This window comes from Nyctereutes procyonoides, unplaced genomic scaffold (assembly GCF_905146905.1).
Source record: "Nyctereutes procyonoides isolate TBG_1078 unplaced genomic scaffold, NYPRO_anot_genome, whole genome shotgun sequence".
Lineage (NCBI taxonomy): Eukaryota > Metazoa > Chordata > Mammalia > Carnivora > Canidae > Nyctereutes > Nyctereutes procyonoides.
Genome location: NW_026575122.1, coordinates 28860209 through 28878900, shown reverse-complemented (window position 1 = coordinate 28878900; position 18692 = coordinate 28860209). Strand labels below are relative to the sequence as shown.

The following is an 18692-nucleotide window of genomic DNA, read 5'->3' as shown; positions in this document are numbered from 1 at the left end:
GCCAAGCCCCAGGAAACCACGGTTCTCCTTTCTGTCTCTATGTATTTGGCTATTTTAGGTACCTCATCAAATATCTGTCCTTTTGTGTCCCACTTATTTCACTTAGCGTCATGTCTTCAGGGTTCATCCAAGTCACAGCTTGTATCAGAATCATCACACAGGGCAGACAGTACACCACGTATTACGACATGGCACACATTATTCTTTTTTTTTTTTTTTTTAAGGTAGAACATTTCACTGCATGCGTATACCACATTTGCTTTATCTTTTCATCCGTCAATGGTTGTTTCGGATTTTTCACATTTTGGCTATTGTGAATAATGCTCCCCTGAAACAAATATCTGTTGAAGTCCCTGCTTCCAATTATTCTATGTTTAATTTTTTTGAGAAACCACCATACTGTTTCCCACAGCAGCTGCATCAATTTACACTTCCTCTCTTTACCTTTTCATGTGCAATAGAAAGATTATCGGATTGGAAGCTGCCAACCCAACCACAGGGTTGATGAGCTGTGTGATATTGGATAAGCCACTCCACCACTTAAACTCAGCTTCCCTAGTCAGGAAGAGATAAAATGACCTTTGGTATGCCAACTTCACAGAATTGTTATAAGAATTCAACCAAATGAGATATAGAGAACAATTTATAAATGAAAACATTACTCAATAAAAGTTACCATTAATCATTTGTACTAAATTTGAGTCCAATCCAATGTCTAAGGGGAATACCATAAACTATTAGGAAGGAAGGGGCTCATTAAAGAAATTTAATATCCAACAAAGACTTTGATCTGAAGGCCTTTTTTCCCTAAAAGCTAGGCGGTCTGCCCTAAACGGAGAGCCGGTGGCTGGGTGCAAGGAAGCAATCACAGCCAGCTTGGGAGAAGCTGAGGAAGGGGCAAATCAGCGTGTCACCACACAGCCATCGGTCTGTCAGCTGTTTCAGTTTGAAGCTCTGCCATTCAGTGTTTTATTAGAGGCATTTAGAATTGTGTTTATAATTTTCTATAAACACATCATTCCTCGGACAATGTGGCTTATTCCCTCTGATTGATAATAAGAGTTGCTGAAATACATCCAACAAATTTTTTTTTTGTCTGAAGTTAAATCACTGGCTTCACTTTACTTATACAGATTACACAGTGGGCTCCCAAACAGAAAATGAAAGCTATCTACTGCCTTTTGGAAACAGTTAGGGATGTCCTTTGGATTCTTGGATTCTAAATATTAAATGTACTCTTTCATCACAAATTGGCCTTACAAACACTGACTTTGTAACCTCTGTAAAGGATACAATAAAATTAAGAAGAGTGGGGTCCTACCCCTCATGTGATCAAAGTCAGAATCAAGATCTCAAGAGATGGATACAATGTTGCTAAACTTTATAACTAACGACAGAATTATTTTCACTCTTTATGTACACATACTGATGGTACTGTACATAGAGGGCATCCACTTGACAGATATATTTTCTTTTGCCAATTCTTTCTTGTGCCCATCTTAAATAATATCCCATTTTTAAAGAACATTAAAGGCCTAGTATATTTTTTTCTATGATGTGATGCCAAGCTCTTTGACTATTAAATAGACAAGGTGATTGGGTCTAGAGCATACTTGGTCATTTTGCCCAGGAAAGGGACTCTCCTCTTTGGCTCCAAAGTCCTATGGTAAGGACAGAGACACAAAATCAGTGATTCCTGATTCTGGTACTAAGGAGTGGGGAGGAGACAGCCAGGATCCTAAGACTAAGGCAAAACTGAAGCACAGTGAAAGAGGGTAAATCCTGGGCAGGAAAACAACTGCCAAGAGAAATGGGACCAGAGAATAGAAAGAAGGCACCCACTCAAGGTAGCTAATTTTTTCTGAGTTGTCCCTTCAAAAATTATACTCTAGCCTCTGAAAAGGTGAGCTCACTGCTTTGCAAAGGTCTGCCTTTCCACATTAGACAGCTCTAATGTCTCTCTCACTACTTTTCCCCCCTTTGCTCGTTTGTTTTGTTTCTTGAGTTCCATGTATGAGGGAGATCATATGGTATTTGTCTCTCTGACTGACTTATTTCACTGAGCATTATACTCTCTAGTTCCATCTATGTTGTTGTGAGACAGCTCTATTTTTTAAATGTTCTTCTTTAAAATAGTTTAGTATTCAGCAACAAGAGAGATATTAAATAATAAATCATGGTACAGGCTTATATTGGAATATTATTCAGCCAACATAAATGATGCTGCTGTAAAAGAATATAGAAATAATACTTAATGATTAGGGAAATTCTTATAATATATTGTTATATGTACCTTAAGACCCTAGTTTGGAGTGTGTGTGTGTGTGTGTGTGTGTGTGTGTAGACACTGGAAAGATATACATTGAACCATTAATGGTATTTATTTCTGGTTAGCAGAAGCATGGATGATTTTTATCTTCTACTTTAGGATTTTTACATTTTAAAAAAATTGGGTTTTGCTACTAGAACCCTCCTCTCAAACTATCGATGGTGCTGGCTTTTCACAGAGCAACCACATAAGCCTCCAAAAACCTTCATTAGAGAATGAAGAAGTAGAAGAAATTGGAGGAAGAATGCACCTTGTGCACATGTCTGCAGAGATAAACAGAGGAGGTGTTCCTGGAGCCTGCAGGTGCACACGCCTCTAACCCATTCTCTATTTCCATTGTGTCTTGCTGGTGAAGCAGAGAGACATGCTGGGACACCCTGCAGGTTGGCTTTGCTTCCCAAGAAAATCCATTCTGCTCTGGTGAGTCCCAGAAAGTCCTCAACTTCCCCTGCTGGGAGCCACCTCTCATAAATCCTTTTATTCTTTCTGCTGGATGAACCAGTAGGCCCCTGCTGGGTAGAGAATAGCAAAACACAGATAAAATGTCCTTAATATGCACATGAAGAGAATATCATAGTGCTTACAGCTTGCCCTAAGTAGGCCCATTGCTGTCTAGGTGTGATAGATAAGGCCCAGAAGGCCTCGAAATGTCCAAAGAGCAGAGACAAGGGAAGTCGCTTACAGCTCAAGAGCGTCACATTCTGGCTTCTATGGCCCTTTGTTCTGTGAGGCTCAATGTCGGTGTGAGCCCTAGAGAGTGAGAGCCCAATCTTCTTGCAGTCAGACAACCTGTTTGGATTTCTAACCCACACTTGAAGGTCTCAGAACTCCAGCAGAACTCCCTAAGAAAATATGACTGCAGTTTTAGAATATTTTTAAATATCAAAAAAAAAAAAACCCCAAAGCTTTTGTTAAGTGTAATGAAATATAAGTGCTAACTTATCAGCACAAATAGATCAGACCAAACAATATCAAATAAAGCAAAGGAGAAAACAACAACAACCCTTTAGTGCTAAAAAACTTCTGTGATATAATTTCTTTCTTTCTTTTTTTTTTTAAAGATTTTATTTATTTATTCATGACAGAGAGAGAGAGAGACAGAGACACAGGCAGAGGGAGGATCAGGCTCCATGCAGGGAGTCTGACATGGGACTCGATCCTGGGACTCCAGGATCACACCCTGGGCCGAAGGCAGGCACTTAAACCGCTGAGCCACCCAGGCTGCCCCTGTGGTATAATTTCTTAAATTGATAAATCTATTTTAGTTTTTCAAACTGATTTAAAAAGGGTTTGGAGCACAGTATCACATTAACATGACTTTTTTGCTCACTGAAGAGTCCCAATATTTTAAATCATCACCCTTTCCATCTCAGGGAGGGGGAAGAGGTAGAGAACAAAAAATTGCTGAAACCAACCCTCTTAGCATCTTGAAGCAAACACTCAACTCATTTTGTTTTGTCCTTTAAAGTGGGAATATGGGGATCCCTGGGTGGCGCAGCGGTTTGGCGCCTGCCTTTGGCCCAGGGCGCAATCCTGGAGACCCGGGATCGAATCCCACATTGGGCTCCCGGTGCATGGAGCCTGCTTCTCCCTCTGCCTGTGTCTCTGCCTCTCTCTCTTTCTCTCTCTGTGACTATCATAAATAAATAAAAATTTAAAAAAATTAAAAAAATAAAGTGGGAATATGGATGGTTCCATCCTTCCTTCCCATCCCCTTGCATTATCATAACTATCATTTCTCCTGATCACATCGAATTGTACTACAGTATTTGTTCTGCTTCTTTATTTCTCCTCCTGAAGACAGGGATCACGTCAGAACAGATGGAACCATGTAAAACTGTGCCCTGGCAAGTTGGAAATGATACTCCACGGACAGTCTTGTCCCTCTTCAGAGCCTGGGTAATGCACGTCCCATATGCTAGCACATTTGTGTAAGAGTGAGCACTTTGGGTAAAGAATCAATCCATCCCACGGCATCTGGATAAAGAGCTGAAATGAGTTTTCACAATGTTATTTGGAGGCTTTTTGCCTTCGTTACACTATGAAGAAAACACATGTTAACTTCTTATGGACAATCACATCCGCCCTCTATGCCACTTTGCCCACAGAAACCCAGCCTGACGTGGTAACAGGAACAATTCTACACCTCACATTTTCTCTTGAAAAATGAAGAGAGCAGACTGACTCTGCCACACTCTGAGAAGAAAGGCAGAGCTATTCTCCAAGGCCCTCAGAAAGCCATCTGGCTGCAATCTTTCCCGGAGTTTTCTGGCCCAGAGACAAAGCACATTTAAACCAGACGGATCAACACTGTCACCCAGTGGACAGACGGCTCAGCCGGCTGAGGCTATGCCTTGCTCTTGGCTGGGCAGCCAGCCTTAGGTGATCTCGCTGTTCTCTTACAAGGAACTGGGAGGATCTCATGACAAGACTTGGATTTGGGCGTCACGGATGAGGGCAACTTAAGGAAGACACACATTTTCATTGTGCCCATGCTTTTTTTGTTTTGTTTTGTTTTGTTGTTTTAACCACCAGTAAATTTATAGGAAGCATAGACTATAACCAACCAAGCAAGTCTGCCAAGACTCACAGGATCAAATGAACTTGCAGAAGCAGGGAGGTATCTGATCACCTGCCAGGTACTGTGAGAAGATTTCCCTACCAGAGAATAAGACTTATTGTTCATTGTTCATAGTGACAGTGGATGTGTATTTTGAAAACTAAAAATAGATTTTTTTGTGTGTGAGTATGTGGATTGAAACTTGAGGTTATTTACTAGAGTGATATCAGTAGATGAACTATTCTTGCTATCTCAGTTTTGTATATATCTCAAAAGACATGCAGGATGCAGCCTCTGCCCCATCTCATATCCCCTAAGTCTCTCTGGTCTTTTTAAGATTATTATTTTAGAGAGAGAGAGAGGGAAAAAGAGAGAGAGAGAGCATGCACTGCAAGTGTGCGAGTGGGGTGGGGGATTGGCAGAGGGAAAGAGACAGAGTCTCAAGCAGACTCTCTACTGAGCACGGACCCCAGAACCCAATGAGGGGCTCAAATTCATGATCCCAAGACCACAACCTGAGCCAAAACCACGACCTGAGCTGAAATCAAGAGTCAGCTGCTGGGCAGCCCTGGTGGCTCAGCAGTTTAGCGCCACCTTCGGCCTAGGGTGTGATCCTGGAGATCCAGGATCGAGTCCCATGTTGGGCTCCCTGCATGGAGCCTGTGTCTCTGCTGCTCTGTCTCTCATAAATAAATAAATCTTTAAAAAGAGTCAGATGCTTAACTGACTGTGCCACCCATGTGCCCTGAAGTCTCTTTAGTCTGAACTGTCATTTGACATTTGCAACAAATCGGCTTAGTTTTCATATTAAGGTGAGAGGCTCTTTGCCTGAAGCCTTTCTTGCTAAATGTACACTTAAATTAGTTTCTTCTCCCCAGCTGGAACTCATCAACAAACTGAAAGCATTCATCTGGTATCACTTTACACTCCTGAAGTAGTGGGGGCTCAGACTTCACCTCGTAGGAGCTTTTGTAGTATCTTTTTTTTTATTTTTATTTTTATTTATTTATGATAGTCACAGAGAGAGAGAGAGGCAGAGACATAGGCAGAGGGAGAAGCTGGCTCCATGCACTGGGAGCCCGACGTGGGATTCGATCCCGGGTCTCCAGGATCGCGCCCTGGGCCAAAGGCAGGCGCTAAACCGCTGCGCCACCCAGGGATCCCGCTTTTGTAGTATCTTGATTAAAAGTAAAGTCTCTTGTTTATTGGAGGGAAATCTGAGTTTGAATCCTCACCCCACCACTTGCTAGGTAGCTCTTTGGCCTTGGATGGGTTACTTAATTTCCCTAAGCTTTAGTTTCCATCTCTGTTGTCAGGGATAATATTAGCACCTACCCCCTCTGAGGTATTAAATAAATAAATAAATAAATAAATAAATAAATAAATAATAAATAAATAAATAAATAAATAAATAGCAGGCATGATCCCTGCTATGTGGATTTAGGTAGGAATATACAATGAATAACAGCAAAGTGCCTCGGCACATTGTAAAAGTTCAATTAGTGTTAGTATTATCATAATTATTACAATAACAAGTCACTCATTATTCCTAAAATGCAATGTCTATCTCTAGACTAGCAGATGAGACCATGATTTTTTTAGCTAGAAGGACCCTGAGAGATCATCCAGTCCATTGCTCCTCATTAAAATTATCCAGGGAAGCTTTTATTTATTTTTTATTTTAAAAAAGGTTTATTTATTTGAGAGAGAGAGAGAGAATGAGTGAGCGAGCATGGGGAGGGGCGGAGAGAAACTTTAGCAGACTCCATGCTAAGCTCAGAGCGGGATGTAGGGCTTGATCTCATAACTGAGATCATGACCTGAGCCAAAGCCAAGAGTTGGACACTCAGTGGACTGAGCCACCCAGGGGCCCTCCAGGGAAGTTTTTAAAAAACACTGAAATCGGGATCCCTGGGTGGCGCAGCGGTTTAGCGCCTGCCTTTGGCCCAGGGCGCGATCCTGGAGACCCAGGATTAAATCCCACGTCGGGCTCCCAGTGCATGGAGCCTGCTTCTCCCTCTGCCTGTGTCTCTGCCTCTCTCTCTCTCTGTGACTATCATAAATAAATAAAAATTTAAAAAAAAACACTGAAATCTAAAATATCCCAGATAAAAGAATACTTATTTTATGAATCCTTTTAGATGAATTCTAGAAAAGACAAACCTAATCTATAGTGGCAGAAAGCAAATCAGTGATTGCCTGGGGACGAAGCCTGAGGGAAAGAACTGAAGGGAACTTTCTGGGGGTGGTGACAACATTTGATTGCACAGGCAATTACAAGAGTATGCACATTTGTCAAAAGTTTTTGAAACTGTACAATAAAGTGAGTGTATTGTATGTAAAATGTTTCATAATGAAGTTGATGTAAAGCTAATGCTGAATCTCATCTGCAGGAATTACGATTTACCTGTTTTAGGATGAGGCTCAGAAATCATTTATTCATGAAGCTAAGGCAGGAGCCAGTGGTAAGAGCCCCTGACCTAATCCAGTCCTCTCCGCCTCCAGATGAGATCACCCCAAACGCATACAGTTGGTTATAAAGGAAGGGCCAGGACTAAAAATCAGGTTCCTAGGGGCACTTGGGTGGTGAGGTTAGTTAAGCATCAGACTCAGACTCTTGATTTTGGCTCAGGTCTTGATCTCAGAGTTGTAAGATCGAGCCCTGCCTCAGGCTCCACGCAGGGCATGACACCTGCTTGAGATTCTCTCTCTGCTCCTTCCTCTGCCCCCATTCCGCCTGCTGGTCCCCGGTCACCAAGCCTGCTCTCTCTCTCTCTCTCTCTCTCTCAAACTAATGAATAAACAGCAAAGCCAGGTCTCCAGATTCCTTGTGCTCCCAGCATTTACCTTTTTTTTTTTTTTTTTAAGCCTTTACCTTTTTTACCCATAATAATAACATCCCTTCTCCCTGGAACTTCCCTCTCCTTTTTACCTCTCTGTATGAAAACCATTCAGCTCACATCTCATACCTCTCAGGAAGCCACAGACTGCACCCCTCTACCCTTGAACTAGTTGTTCCATGGCAGAAGGGACTGTGGCTCTTTTTTTTTTTTTTTTGCATCCTCAGAACCAATATTGTACTTGGCACAGAGCAGACATTCGATATACATTTGCTGAATTGAAAAATTGGTGGAAGGGAATTAACATTCAATACTTATCCACCATGTGCCAGGAATTGAAATGAGCACTTCATGCCCATGATCTCACTGAATTTTTACAATTTTATAAATTGGTTATCAGTTTCCCTTTTTGCAAGGGAGCAAATAGGCTCAGAAAGGCTTAGTAATTTGCCCAAGGTCACACAGCAAGCAAATAGTAGAACCAAGGTCTGCCGATTTTCAAAGTTCATGCTTTCTCTACCATACCAGGCTGTCTCAATCACAGAGGTTATTCTATTGAGTCTTAAAATATGACTATTATGGGGCAGCCCTGGTGGCACAGTGGTTTAGCGCCGCCTGCAGCCCAGGGTATGATCCTGGAGACCTGGGAGTCCCATGTCGGGCTCCCTGCATGGAGCCTGCTTCTCCCTCTCCTGTGTCTCTGCCTCTCTCTCTCTCTCTATGAATAAATAAATAAATCTTTAAAAATATATATGGGTATTATGTATCCTATCTCCTCAATTATGTTTATAAGCTTTTTATTTTTTTTAATTTTTATTTATTTATGATAGTCACAGAGAGAGAGAGAGAGAGAGAGAGAGAGAGAGAGAGGCAGAGACATAGGCAGAGGGAGAAGCAGGCTCCATGCACCGGGAGCCCGACGTGGGATTCGATCCTGGGTCTCCAGGATCGCGCCCTGGGCCAAAGGCAGGTGCCAAACTGCTGCGCCACCCAGGGATCCCGGTTTATAAGCTTTTTAAATGCAAGAATTAAATTTTAGCATTTATAATCCCATATTAACTTATAAGGCCAAAGATTGATCACCTCAGTGTTAACAGTATTCAATTTTTAATTTCACTAGAGCCATTGTAATGATAATCCAACAGTTAGAAGAATATCCACAGCTATAACCTGCCCTTATAAAAAGACCCATTGTCAAGGGGGTACCACAGAAGGTTGTGATTCAAACTTACCTGTTTCTTCATTCTCTCCTTTCTCTTGTTCACCCTATGAATAATCTCTAAGTCATGCAAGCATCATCCACAACATCATTTACATATACAACATAGTAGGTTGATTAAAGCATTCATGTATCTCAAAGCACATACCAAAAATATTCCTGGAATGACATTGTGCCTTTGAACCAGAAGTGGACAACTGCCGCCAGTAAATTTACATGCAGAGGTGATGTTGTATTTGAGCATTCGAAAGGGATCTGAACAACTCTAAAAAAGCAAAAAGTTTTAAAGACATTAAATCCCGGGTAACAAATCCCTTGCTCCATTCAGCAGTGTTGCATCTTTGAACCAACAATTCTAGACTCTATTCCTACCACTCCATTAGGAACGCCTTCTTCATATACTTATCAAAGACCTCTGTGTTGCCAAAGCCAGCGGACATTTTCATGTTTCTTCTATTTCTTGACCTCTTTTTTTTTAAAGACTTTTTAAATTTATTTTAAAGATTTTATTTATTTATTCATGAGAGACACACAGAGAGAGAGACAGAGACACAGGCAGAGGGAGAAGCAGGTTCCATGCAGGGAGCCCAATGTAGGACTCAATCCCAGGTCTCCAGGATCAGGCCTTAGGCTGAAGCCGGCGCTAAATTGCTGAGCCACCTGGGCTGAGCCTATTTGCTCCCTTGCAAAAAGGGAAAATGATGTCTACCAAATGTCTACCAAATGTCTTCCAAAGCTGGTGCTCTCCTCTGAGTACCAGACTTGTGGCTTGAATTGCCTACTTTTCTATGTACATTTTTAAAAAGATTTTATTTATTCATGAGAGACAGAGAGAGAGGCAAAGACACAGGCAGAGGGAGAAGCAGGCTCCTCAGCAAGGAGCCTGAGCTGAAGGCAGACGATTAACCGCTGAGCCACCCAGGTGCCCCTCCATGTATCCATTTTGATGACTCTCAGGTACCTCCAACTCAACATGCCCAATATGAATTTTTCATCTTTCTCTTCTTCTTCTTTTTTTTTTTTGGTTGTTGTTGTTGTTGTTGTTAAGTAAGATCTCTGCCCAGAGATCTTAAACTCATGACCAGAGATCAAGAGTACTGACTGAGCCAGCCAGGCACCCTTCTTCAAAGATTCTTATGGTGGATTCAAGATGCCCATAAGCTCTTTGCCATTCTACCTATCGAGATGGAGGTCTACTGCCACAACCCTTGAATCTGGGCTGGCCCTGTGATAGGCTTTGACCAAGAGTATTATACTGCATAACTTTTGAGGCCAGGCCTTAGGAGGTCTCCAGATTCCATTTTCACCTCTTAGAACATTCCTCAAAACATGGACACCACATTGTGAAGAAACCTGAATAACCTTTAGAAAGGCCCTTATGAGGAACAGAGGCCCCTGGCTCCGAAATGTCAGCAATACTACCTGCCAGCCATATGAATGAAGCTATTCTTGAATCCTTCAGCTGTACTCAAACTACCCCAGCCAATGCTGTGTGAAGCACAGTCAGATCATCCCTGCTAAGTCCTGAGCAGGTCATAAGCAAATACATGATTGCTGTTCTAGGATTGTAAATTTGGGGTGGTATGTTATATGGTAATAGATAACGGACATTTCTTGTCCTCATCCTTCTGAATTCCTCATCTCAAAAAATAGTACTGCCCTTCTTCTCACTGTGCAAGCGAGAAGCTGGGATATATATTTTTTAAATATTTTATTTATTTATTTGACAGAGAGTGAATGAGAGAGAGCATCAGCAGGAGAAGGAGCAGAAGGAGAAGAAGGAGACTTCCCACTGAGCAGGGAACCCAATGCAGAGCTCAATCCCAGAACCCTAGTATCATGACCTGAGGCAAAGGCAACGCATAACTGACTGAGCCACCCAGGCACCAGGCTGGGAGACATCTTAAATTCTTCCCTCAACATATCATATCTTACAGAGTCTCGCTTCTAACTACTACTCAAACTCAGCATTCTTTTCTACTCCCATTGCCACTGCTGGACCAATTCTTACCTGGGTAAATGGGATACTAGGTCTCTCTGTCATTCTGATCTTTTCTGGAACATTCTGTCAAAACGATCCTTTTAAAAAACAAAATCTTTTCATGTCACTTATCTGCTTAAAGTCCTTTAATGACTCCTCTTCCTTTTTAAGGACAATTCAGATTCTTTATTGAACTTCATAGTTAGGCTTCTGCTAACTTTATTTTGCTTCTAGCTCCCTCAAAATGCACTGCACCCCCCCATACTGATGTATTTCCCATCTCCCAGATTCAGACTGCAATTTACTATCCTCTTGCCATCCAACACGCAGTTTCCAACATGCCTTCCAAAATGCAATTTGTGGGATATATTCACCCAGTTAATTCCTACTAGTCTTACAAGTATTACTAGTCCTGCAAGCCACTTCTTGCCTAAATGTTCTGTTGATACTTCTGGCCCAGCACTCATTTCACCATCTTGTGTGTCATGACAGTTCTCTGGATTGTCTTTTCCTTGAGGACAGGATCGGTGTCTAATTCATTTTTCTGTCTCAAGTTCCTAACACACTACCTAGCATGTTGTAGGAGCTCAGTGAATGTCTGTTATCTGAATGAATAAATTTACAGAAATTTGCTATCAAAAAGCTTCATCCTCAAGTAGATATTATTAATATTGGGGGCCTATTCCCTCAATGTTAAAAGGGTTCAGCCAGGCATGGCTCCTTTTCTGAGCTGTACTGGCCTGCCAATTCCTGCTGAGGATATACATGAAGCTCCTTCCATGCCTTCTGCCTCCACATGCCCAAGCACACATTTCTGAAGTGCTGGATATGAGCCGTTCCTCCCAATCCATTCATCTCATTTGATTCCACTCTTGTCCACCAACCCCTAAGCCCCCCATTTAGCCACTGCTTTTCCTCCTCCACAATGCTACATGGCATAGCATGGTGCTTAAAAGCTAGGGTCCTGGAGTGAGACTGCCTGGTGTGAATCTCAGCCCCACCACTTCCTGACTGGGTAACCTTGGACAAGTGACTTAACTGTCTTGTCTTAGTTATTGACCTGTGCTCAATGGACTCACATGCAGAGAGCCAGTCATTTATCGTCCTTTTGAGAATTAAATGATATTCCAGGTAAATAGCAGCTACAACACAGTAAGTACTCAATAAATATTTGCTCTCTTGATCTTATTCTGACTTTGCCATTTCAGATCAGTTCCACAAATATTTACTGAGTGTCTATTAGATGCCAGGCATGGTGGGGGGAAGGAAGAGGACAGGTACTGTCTGCACCAAGTATATCAGAGCTCTTGGGATTTGATGCCCATTATTGTCTTTCCAGTGAGGAGTTGAACTCTTCCAGACTATGGTCCTGTTCTCTCATCCATTCAGCTTGTCTGTCTCTTCAGGGGAGACTTAGTTCCATCCACAAGCCCACAGTCTCAGAGCACCTCCCATGAAACCAGGAAAGGATCAGCAGTGACCATATACCCTCATATCTGGCCTTCAAGCTAAAGAAACATTCATTCATTTGTTGGTTCATTTATTCACTTGACAAATAACATTTAAGATTTTTTTAAGATTTTATTTATTTATTCATAGACACACACAGAGAGAGAGGCAGAGACACAGGGAGAGGGGGAAGCAGGCTACATGCAGGGAGCCCGATGTGGGACTTGATCCTGAGTCTCCAGGATCACACCCAAGGCTGCAGGTGGCACCAAACCGCTGCGCCACCAGGGCTGCCCCAACATTTAAGAAGTTAACCATAAAATAAATAAATAAATAAATAAAAATAAATTTAAAAAAAAAAAAGGATGTTAACCATGTACGAGGCCCTGGGACGAGCACTGGGGTTCTAATGGTAAGCAAGACAGGGTCCTGCCATCAAGAAGTTTCCAGCAGTGGGGAGAGGAATCTAGGTTCAGAGCAAACTGAAAGGGTGGGGCTGCCAGTGCTCCAGAACCAGCACTTTCCATGCTCTCCGAACCCACCCCATATCTTCTGTGGCTCAGGCTACCTTCTAGGAGCTTTGTCTACACTCTTCATGCTTCCACCAGAGTATCTGGTGAATTCTCATTGCTATCTAGCTTCCAAGTGGCCCAAGCTTAACAATTTCAGCATCACACAGGCCTCACGGTTCCCTGGTTAGGTGGAATGAAAGAGAATGAAGAGGGAGCCAAGACCCTGGTCTGACCAGGCAACCCTTTTGATGAAAACTGGAGTTCTTCAGTAAATTTTACATGTTTTACAATCTTCTCCATTCTTATTTGTATTCCTTTTAGGGTCTCTCATATGAGAACATTCTCTTCATTTTTATAGTCTGAAAAAGAATCTTGGGTACCCTGGCGTACCCAGCCAATTATACCTGCAACCTCTCTCTTCACCCTTCAGAGTTACAAAACGACATGTCGCTTTGCTGCAAGCTCCCTATCAATTCTGCTAGACGAAATAATATTTCCTTCACCAAAACTTAAATTTTAAATTTGTTTATATTCTGCCTTTTTAGCAAAATATTGGAGGTGGTTTATAGGAAGTAAGAATAGTATGAGAGAAAATTACAAATTAAAAAAAATACAATGAGAAAATTTCAGCATCAACAGAAGCTCTGGATCTAAAAGAAGAAATGGATTTCAGATAAATGGTCCATAAGTTTTTACTCTATTGTCATAATTCAGTTTGAAACTTTGTACTTTCAGGCAAAGTGAAAAGAGAAACCCAGTTGGGCACCAAAAATCTCATTACTGGGGAAGAGGAAACATACTGGATCCTCATGGGAAGTAAAGCTTCTCATTCAGAAAGACAATTTTCACATCAGGCTTCATATAGGGGACAGTAGGCCTGGAGAATATAATGTAACATCCTTCAAAAGAAGCTCAGGGCTATTTAAGGCAAAACATCTTAAAAAGCCACTAAGTGGAAGCAGCTCTGCAAGGGGCAACATGGCCCAAGCCCTCAGCTTCCACCTAATGGGGAACAAAACCTGGACTCGGCAAAGGTTCTTTAATATATCCCCTGTGGCTATCACTGGGGTTGGGACAGGGAACTGAACAGTCAGGGTGGGAAGAGCCCCACTGGAAAGTGGTCCTCAGTGTCACACTAAGGAATGTGAACTTGGCCCGAAGCAAAGTCCTGAGAAGAGTCTCATGAGAATCTTTAGTAAGCAATCTCCCGTAAGCAGGAGAATGATGCAGTCGTGTCCACATGTTAAAAAGAACACCCAGCAATGTATAGCAAATATCAGAGGTGCCAAGACCAGAAGCAGGAAAACTCGTCAGAGAAGCCACTGGAGAGAATCAGACGGGAGGTGATGAAGGCCTGAAATAAGCAGAAGCAGTGGGATCGGAAAAAAGGCACGAATAGGAAAAAATGTCACAGTGATGGATAGAATACACAAGACTCAGAGAATACTCATTAGATGTATTGAGGGTAAAGGCTATCATGTGGAAAAGACTTTATGAGTTATGACTCATGGGACGCCTGGGTGGCTTAGCAGTTGAGCGCCTGCCTTTGGCCCAGGTGTGATCCTGGATTCCCAGGATCGAGTCCCACATCAGGCTCCCTGTATGGAGCCTGCTTCTCCCTCTGCCTGTGTCTCTGGCTCTCTCTCTCTCTCTCATGAATAAATAAATAAAATCTTAAAAAAAAAAAAAAAGAATTACGACTCAGATCAGCTGGGTAGTGGCTGTGGGCTGTGCAGTTAGGGAAAAGAGTTTAGGGCCCACTCTAGGCTCGGTTGAAAAGAAGGCAGGATTAGCAATATCTGTCAGGGATGCAGGATAGGAGGATGCTGGCATGCCTGGTATTTACCATTCCTATTCTCTGGCAAAATAAGCATAAAAACATACTGTGTATTTCAAAATGCATACACTGTAATTCCATGCATATGAAAATCAAAATAGACAAAACTAATTTATGGTGAAGGAAGTCAGAAAAGTGGTTACCAGGGGTGGGAGGCAGGTGGTTTACTGGCTGAAGGTCATACCACAATTTAAAAAGCAGGGGAGAAATTCCTCCCTTTGTGTGGCTGAGGAAATGTATTAAGATGTAACATTATTCACGGTTTGGTTTGTCTTAATACACATGACACTCACCTGAATGCAAGGCATGCTTTTGAATCTGTTCAGTTTCCTATACACTTTGGCCATTTCTATTATAGTCTTGTCCGTTTCATTAGCTGAGAACACATGGACTATAATGACCTGATCCATGGAGGACAGCTGGTTGCTTATAAGGTGATCATACTCCAGGTCTGTCACTTCAGGGATGCTGTAAGTGCTACATTGGCATGTGCCCCCTTCCTTCCCACACAATGTCCTCCTGAGGACCACAGGACAAAGCAACTGGGAAGAAAACCGTCCATCCTTGCTCTCAATGGAAGGAGGAGGAAGCCTAGAAATATAATGGTTAGAAATCACATTTAAAAACTGTAAGGACAGGGGACCCTGGATGGCTCAGTCAATTAAGCATCCGACTCTTAATTTTGGCTCAGATCTTGGGGTCCTGGGATTGAGCTCCATATCAGGCTCTGCGCTCAGCCAGAAGTCTGCTTGTGCATGCATGCATGCATGTGCTCTCTTTCTCAAATAAATAAATAAATCTTAAAGAGAGAGAACTAAAAGGACAGACAAAATATCACCTTAAAAGGAACCAAAGTGGCTACTTTGGTAAAGCATTTAAATTTAATTCTGGACAGAACTTTATGTGCCAACATGCTAAAATACTTGTCAACACACTAAGGGAGTTAAATGTAAACCTTTTCAGTTACATGAGCACCTATGGCTCTGAAACAAACATAAGCTATGTGTTCAAAGGACTTAATTAAACCAAATGATTGCAAACAATTGGCCAGTAAGAATGAGGCTTAGCATGTTAATTGCAGTTTAACAAATGCAAGAAGAATGCATTGAGGCTGGTTTGTAAGATACTCTATTCTGTCTCAAAAATGGGAAAACCAAGGCTTGGGAAATTCAATAATTTGACTAAAGACACAGGTAGTAAATGACAGAGCTAGAATTTGAACCCATGTGTATCTTTTTCTATTACAATGCTGCTCTTTCACTGACTGGAGGTGAAACACCTGTAGCATACTTTTGAGCCGACTTATGTCTATTAATAAACTGGATAAACCATGTAACCCAATAGCCAGAATGGAAATCAGAAAGCTAAATTTGGATCTGTCTTCTATCCACTAACTCTCAACATGATGTAAATCTTCTGACTTCTTTATGCCTCAGTATTAACATCTGTAATGTAGGGATAAGTTCATGTTTCCACAAAACGTCTAGGGCAGTTATGAGGCTTATAAAACCAAACTTTGTGAATTTTAATTACTTAAAGAATATTTATATGATGCTGAAATTTGTTATATAGGATATTTTAATTAACTTAAAACTAGCATTACTGGATAGCCAGGAGAGTATTTTTTATTATCATTAGAATATTCATTATTGGCTTCATTTCCTTTATGCTGAACCTGAGGAACTTAGTGAATGTGATAAATGCCCACTTATGTTTGTTGAAGTTGTGCTTTTCAAAATGTCTTGGTGCCTCCCCTTCGTAGGAGCACATTTCTGAGAAATGATGATTATATATTTCCTTGTAATAAAACCCACATATGTAAATATGTTATTTCAGTTCTCACTTTCATGCTCTACTAGACCCATTTTCAACATCTTTTTTTCTCCCTTTCTTGTTATAATGTTTATTAGTGAATTTAGATACAGGCCAACTCAGTAATGGATCTCCTTTTTTGGAAAGAGAGGCAAATGATTTCAGTAGAATATTGTTGTTCTAAACCTTCAGATTCTGAGTAGTTCTGTATTCATTATAGTAAAAGTTTATATGTGTGTGTGTCAGTGTGTGCATGTGGTTTTTTATTAAAAAGAGAAGAATAAGAAGGAAAAATGCTTTGTACACACCACCCAGCTTTATCAAATTTTAGTATTTTACTACATTTGCTATATATATATTTTTTCATTAGTATAATTTCAGATACAACTTACAGCCCCAAGGACTCCTCCTGATTTCACACAACTTTTACCCTGATTTTGATGTATGCCATTCTCATGTATGTTACACAAAAATATGTCATAATTCATAATCTATCAGGGTTAAGGTTTTTAGCTGAGGGCAAGAGAAACAAACTGGCTAATTTAAGCAAACAAACAAAACCAAAGAAATGTATTAAAGAACTCAGAAAATCTTTGGAAAGGTGGAAGACTCAGGCTTGCAGGGTCCACTGACAGGGAAAGTCCACTGACAGGGAAAGTGTCCCAAATCGTGCTGTAAAACTTGTCCACCTGGGATGTCACAGCCACAGCTACTGGGCGGACTCTGGAGCTTGCCCTGCAGGCCCTGCTGACCTGGAACACTGCCTTGAGAACCACACCACCACGGCCTCTTGGAGCCACGTGGAACTGACAGCCCTCCCTGCGTACGGGGTTTGGGCAACCCCTGCAGCTGCATGAAAATCTGGGGCAGGCTCATAGGACTGGTGGCATGTGGGTCATGTGCCTGGGCCCTAGTTTCAGAGGGGACTGGGAAAGCAAGAATCTGACATTTTTGTCATCTATAGTGGCAGTGCATGCTGTCTTGGCAAGTAGAGGAGCCCCCAGACATGGAAAGTGGGTTCACATGCTGGATGGTCAAAAAAACAAATGGTAGTTGTCCACAACAAAAAAATTCCTACAAACTCTTGGTTATGGAAATTTAGGTAGTTTCCTTTTTCTTTTTCTTTTTTTTTTTTTTTTAAGATTTATTTACTTATTTTAGAAAGAAAGGGAGTGAGCATGAGTGGGGACAGGGGTAAGATGAGAGGGAGAGAGAGAATCCTAAGCAGACTCTCTGCTGAGTGCAGGGCCCAACGCAGGCCTCCATCCCACCACCCATGAGATCATGACCTGAGCCAAAACTGTGAGTTTTGCCACCCCCCTCCCAGGGCTCTGTTAGTTTCCTATTTTGAACTATTACAAACTGTTGCAATGAGATTTTTGTGTATTTCCTTCTTTTGTATATAAGATTTTTATTTTATTTTATTTTTTTAAAGATTTTATTTATTTATTCATAAGAGAGAGAGAGAGAGAGAGAGAGAGAGAGAGAGAGAGGCGCACACACAGGCAGAGGGAGAGGGAGAAGCAGGCTCCATGCAGGGATGCCCGACGTGGGACTCGATCCTGGGTCTCCAGGATCACACCCTGGGCTGAAGGCGGCGCCAAACCACTAAGCCACCGGGGCTGCCCAAGATTTTTATTTTAATGTAGTTAAACTTATCAACTCTCTCCCTTATCTTTGTTTTTTGTGTGTGTGTTTGATTTACGAATTTATTTTCTATCTCAAGACGATAAAAATATTCTCCTTATGTTTTCTTCTAAATATTATATTATTTGGAATTTTATATTCAGCTCTTTAATTTACTGGCAACTTATGATGGGAAGTAGAAATCTAAGATAGGTAGGTAGATAAATAACCAGTTGTCCCACCACCATTGATTTCCACACTGGTTTGTATTGCTATTTCTGTTGTGTATCAAATTTCCATATTGTCTGGGTCTGATTGGGGCTTTCTATTCTGTTCCATTGGTCTAACTAGCCTGTGCCAATACCACACTATCTTAGTTACTATTACTTCCTATAAGGTCTTGGGATGCCTGGGTGGCTCAGTGGTTAGGCATCTGCCTTTGGCTCAGGTCCCACATCAGGTTCATTAAAGGGAGCCTGCTTCTTCCTCTGCCTATGTCTCTGCCTCTCTCTGTGTCTCTCATGAAT

At 41.6% G+C, this 18692-nt stretch overlaps 1 protein-coding gene across 1 annotated transcript in view; it reads right to left on the bottom strand.

The window, feature by feature from the left end:
- Positions 1-18692, bottom strand: part of LOC129516852 (uncharacterized protein C3orf20 homolog) — a 67031-nt gene that overhangs the window by 13173 nt on the left and 35166 nt on the right. The window contains exons 6-7 of the mRNA XM_055336349.1: positions 15021-15318; positions 9097-9213 (exon numbers count right to left, since the gene is read on the bottom strand). Of these exons, the coding sequence (XP_055192324.1) occupies positions 9097-9213; positions 15021-15318 (415 nt within the window). The remainder of the gene's footprint in view (positions 1-9096; positions 9214-15020; positions 15319-18692) is intronic.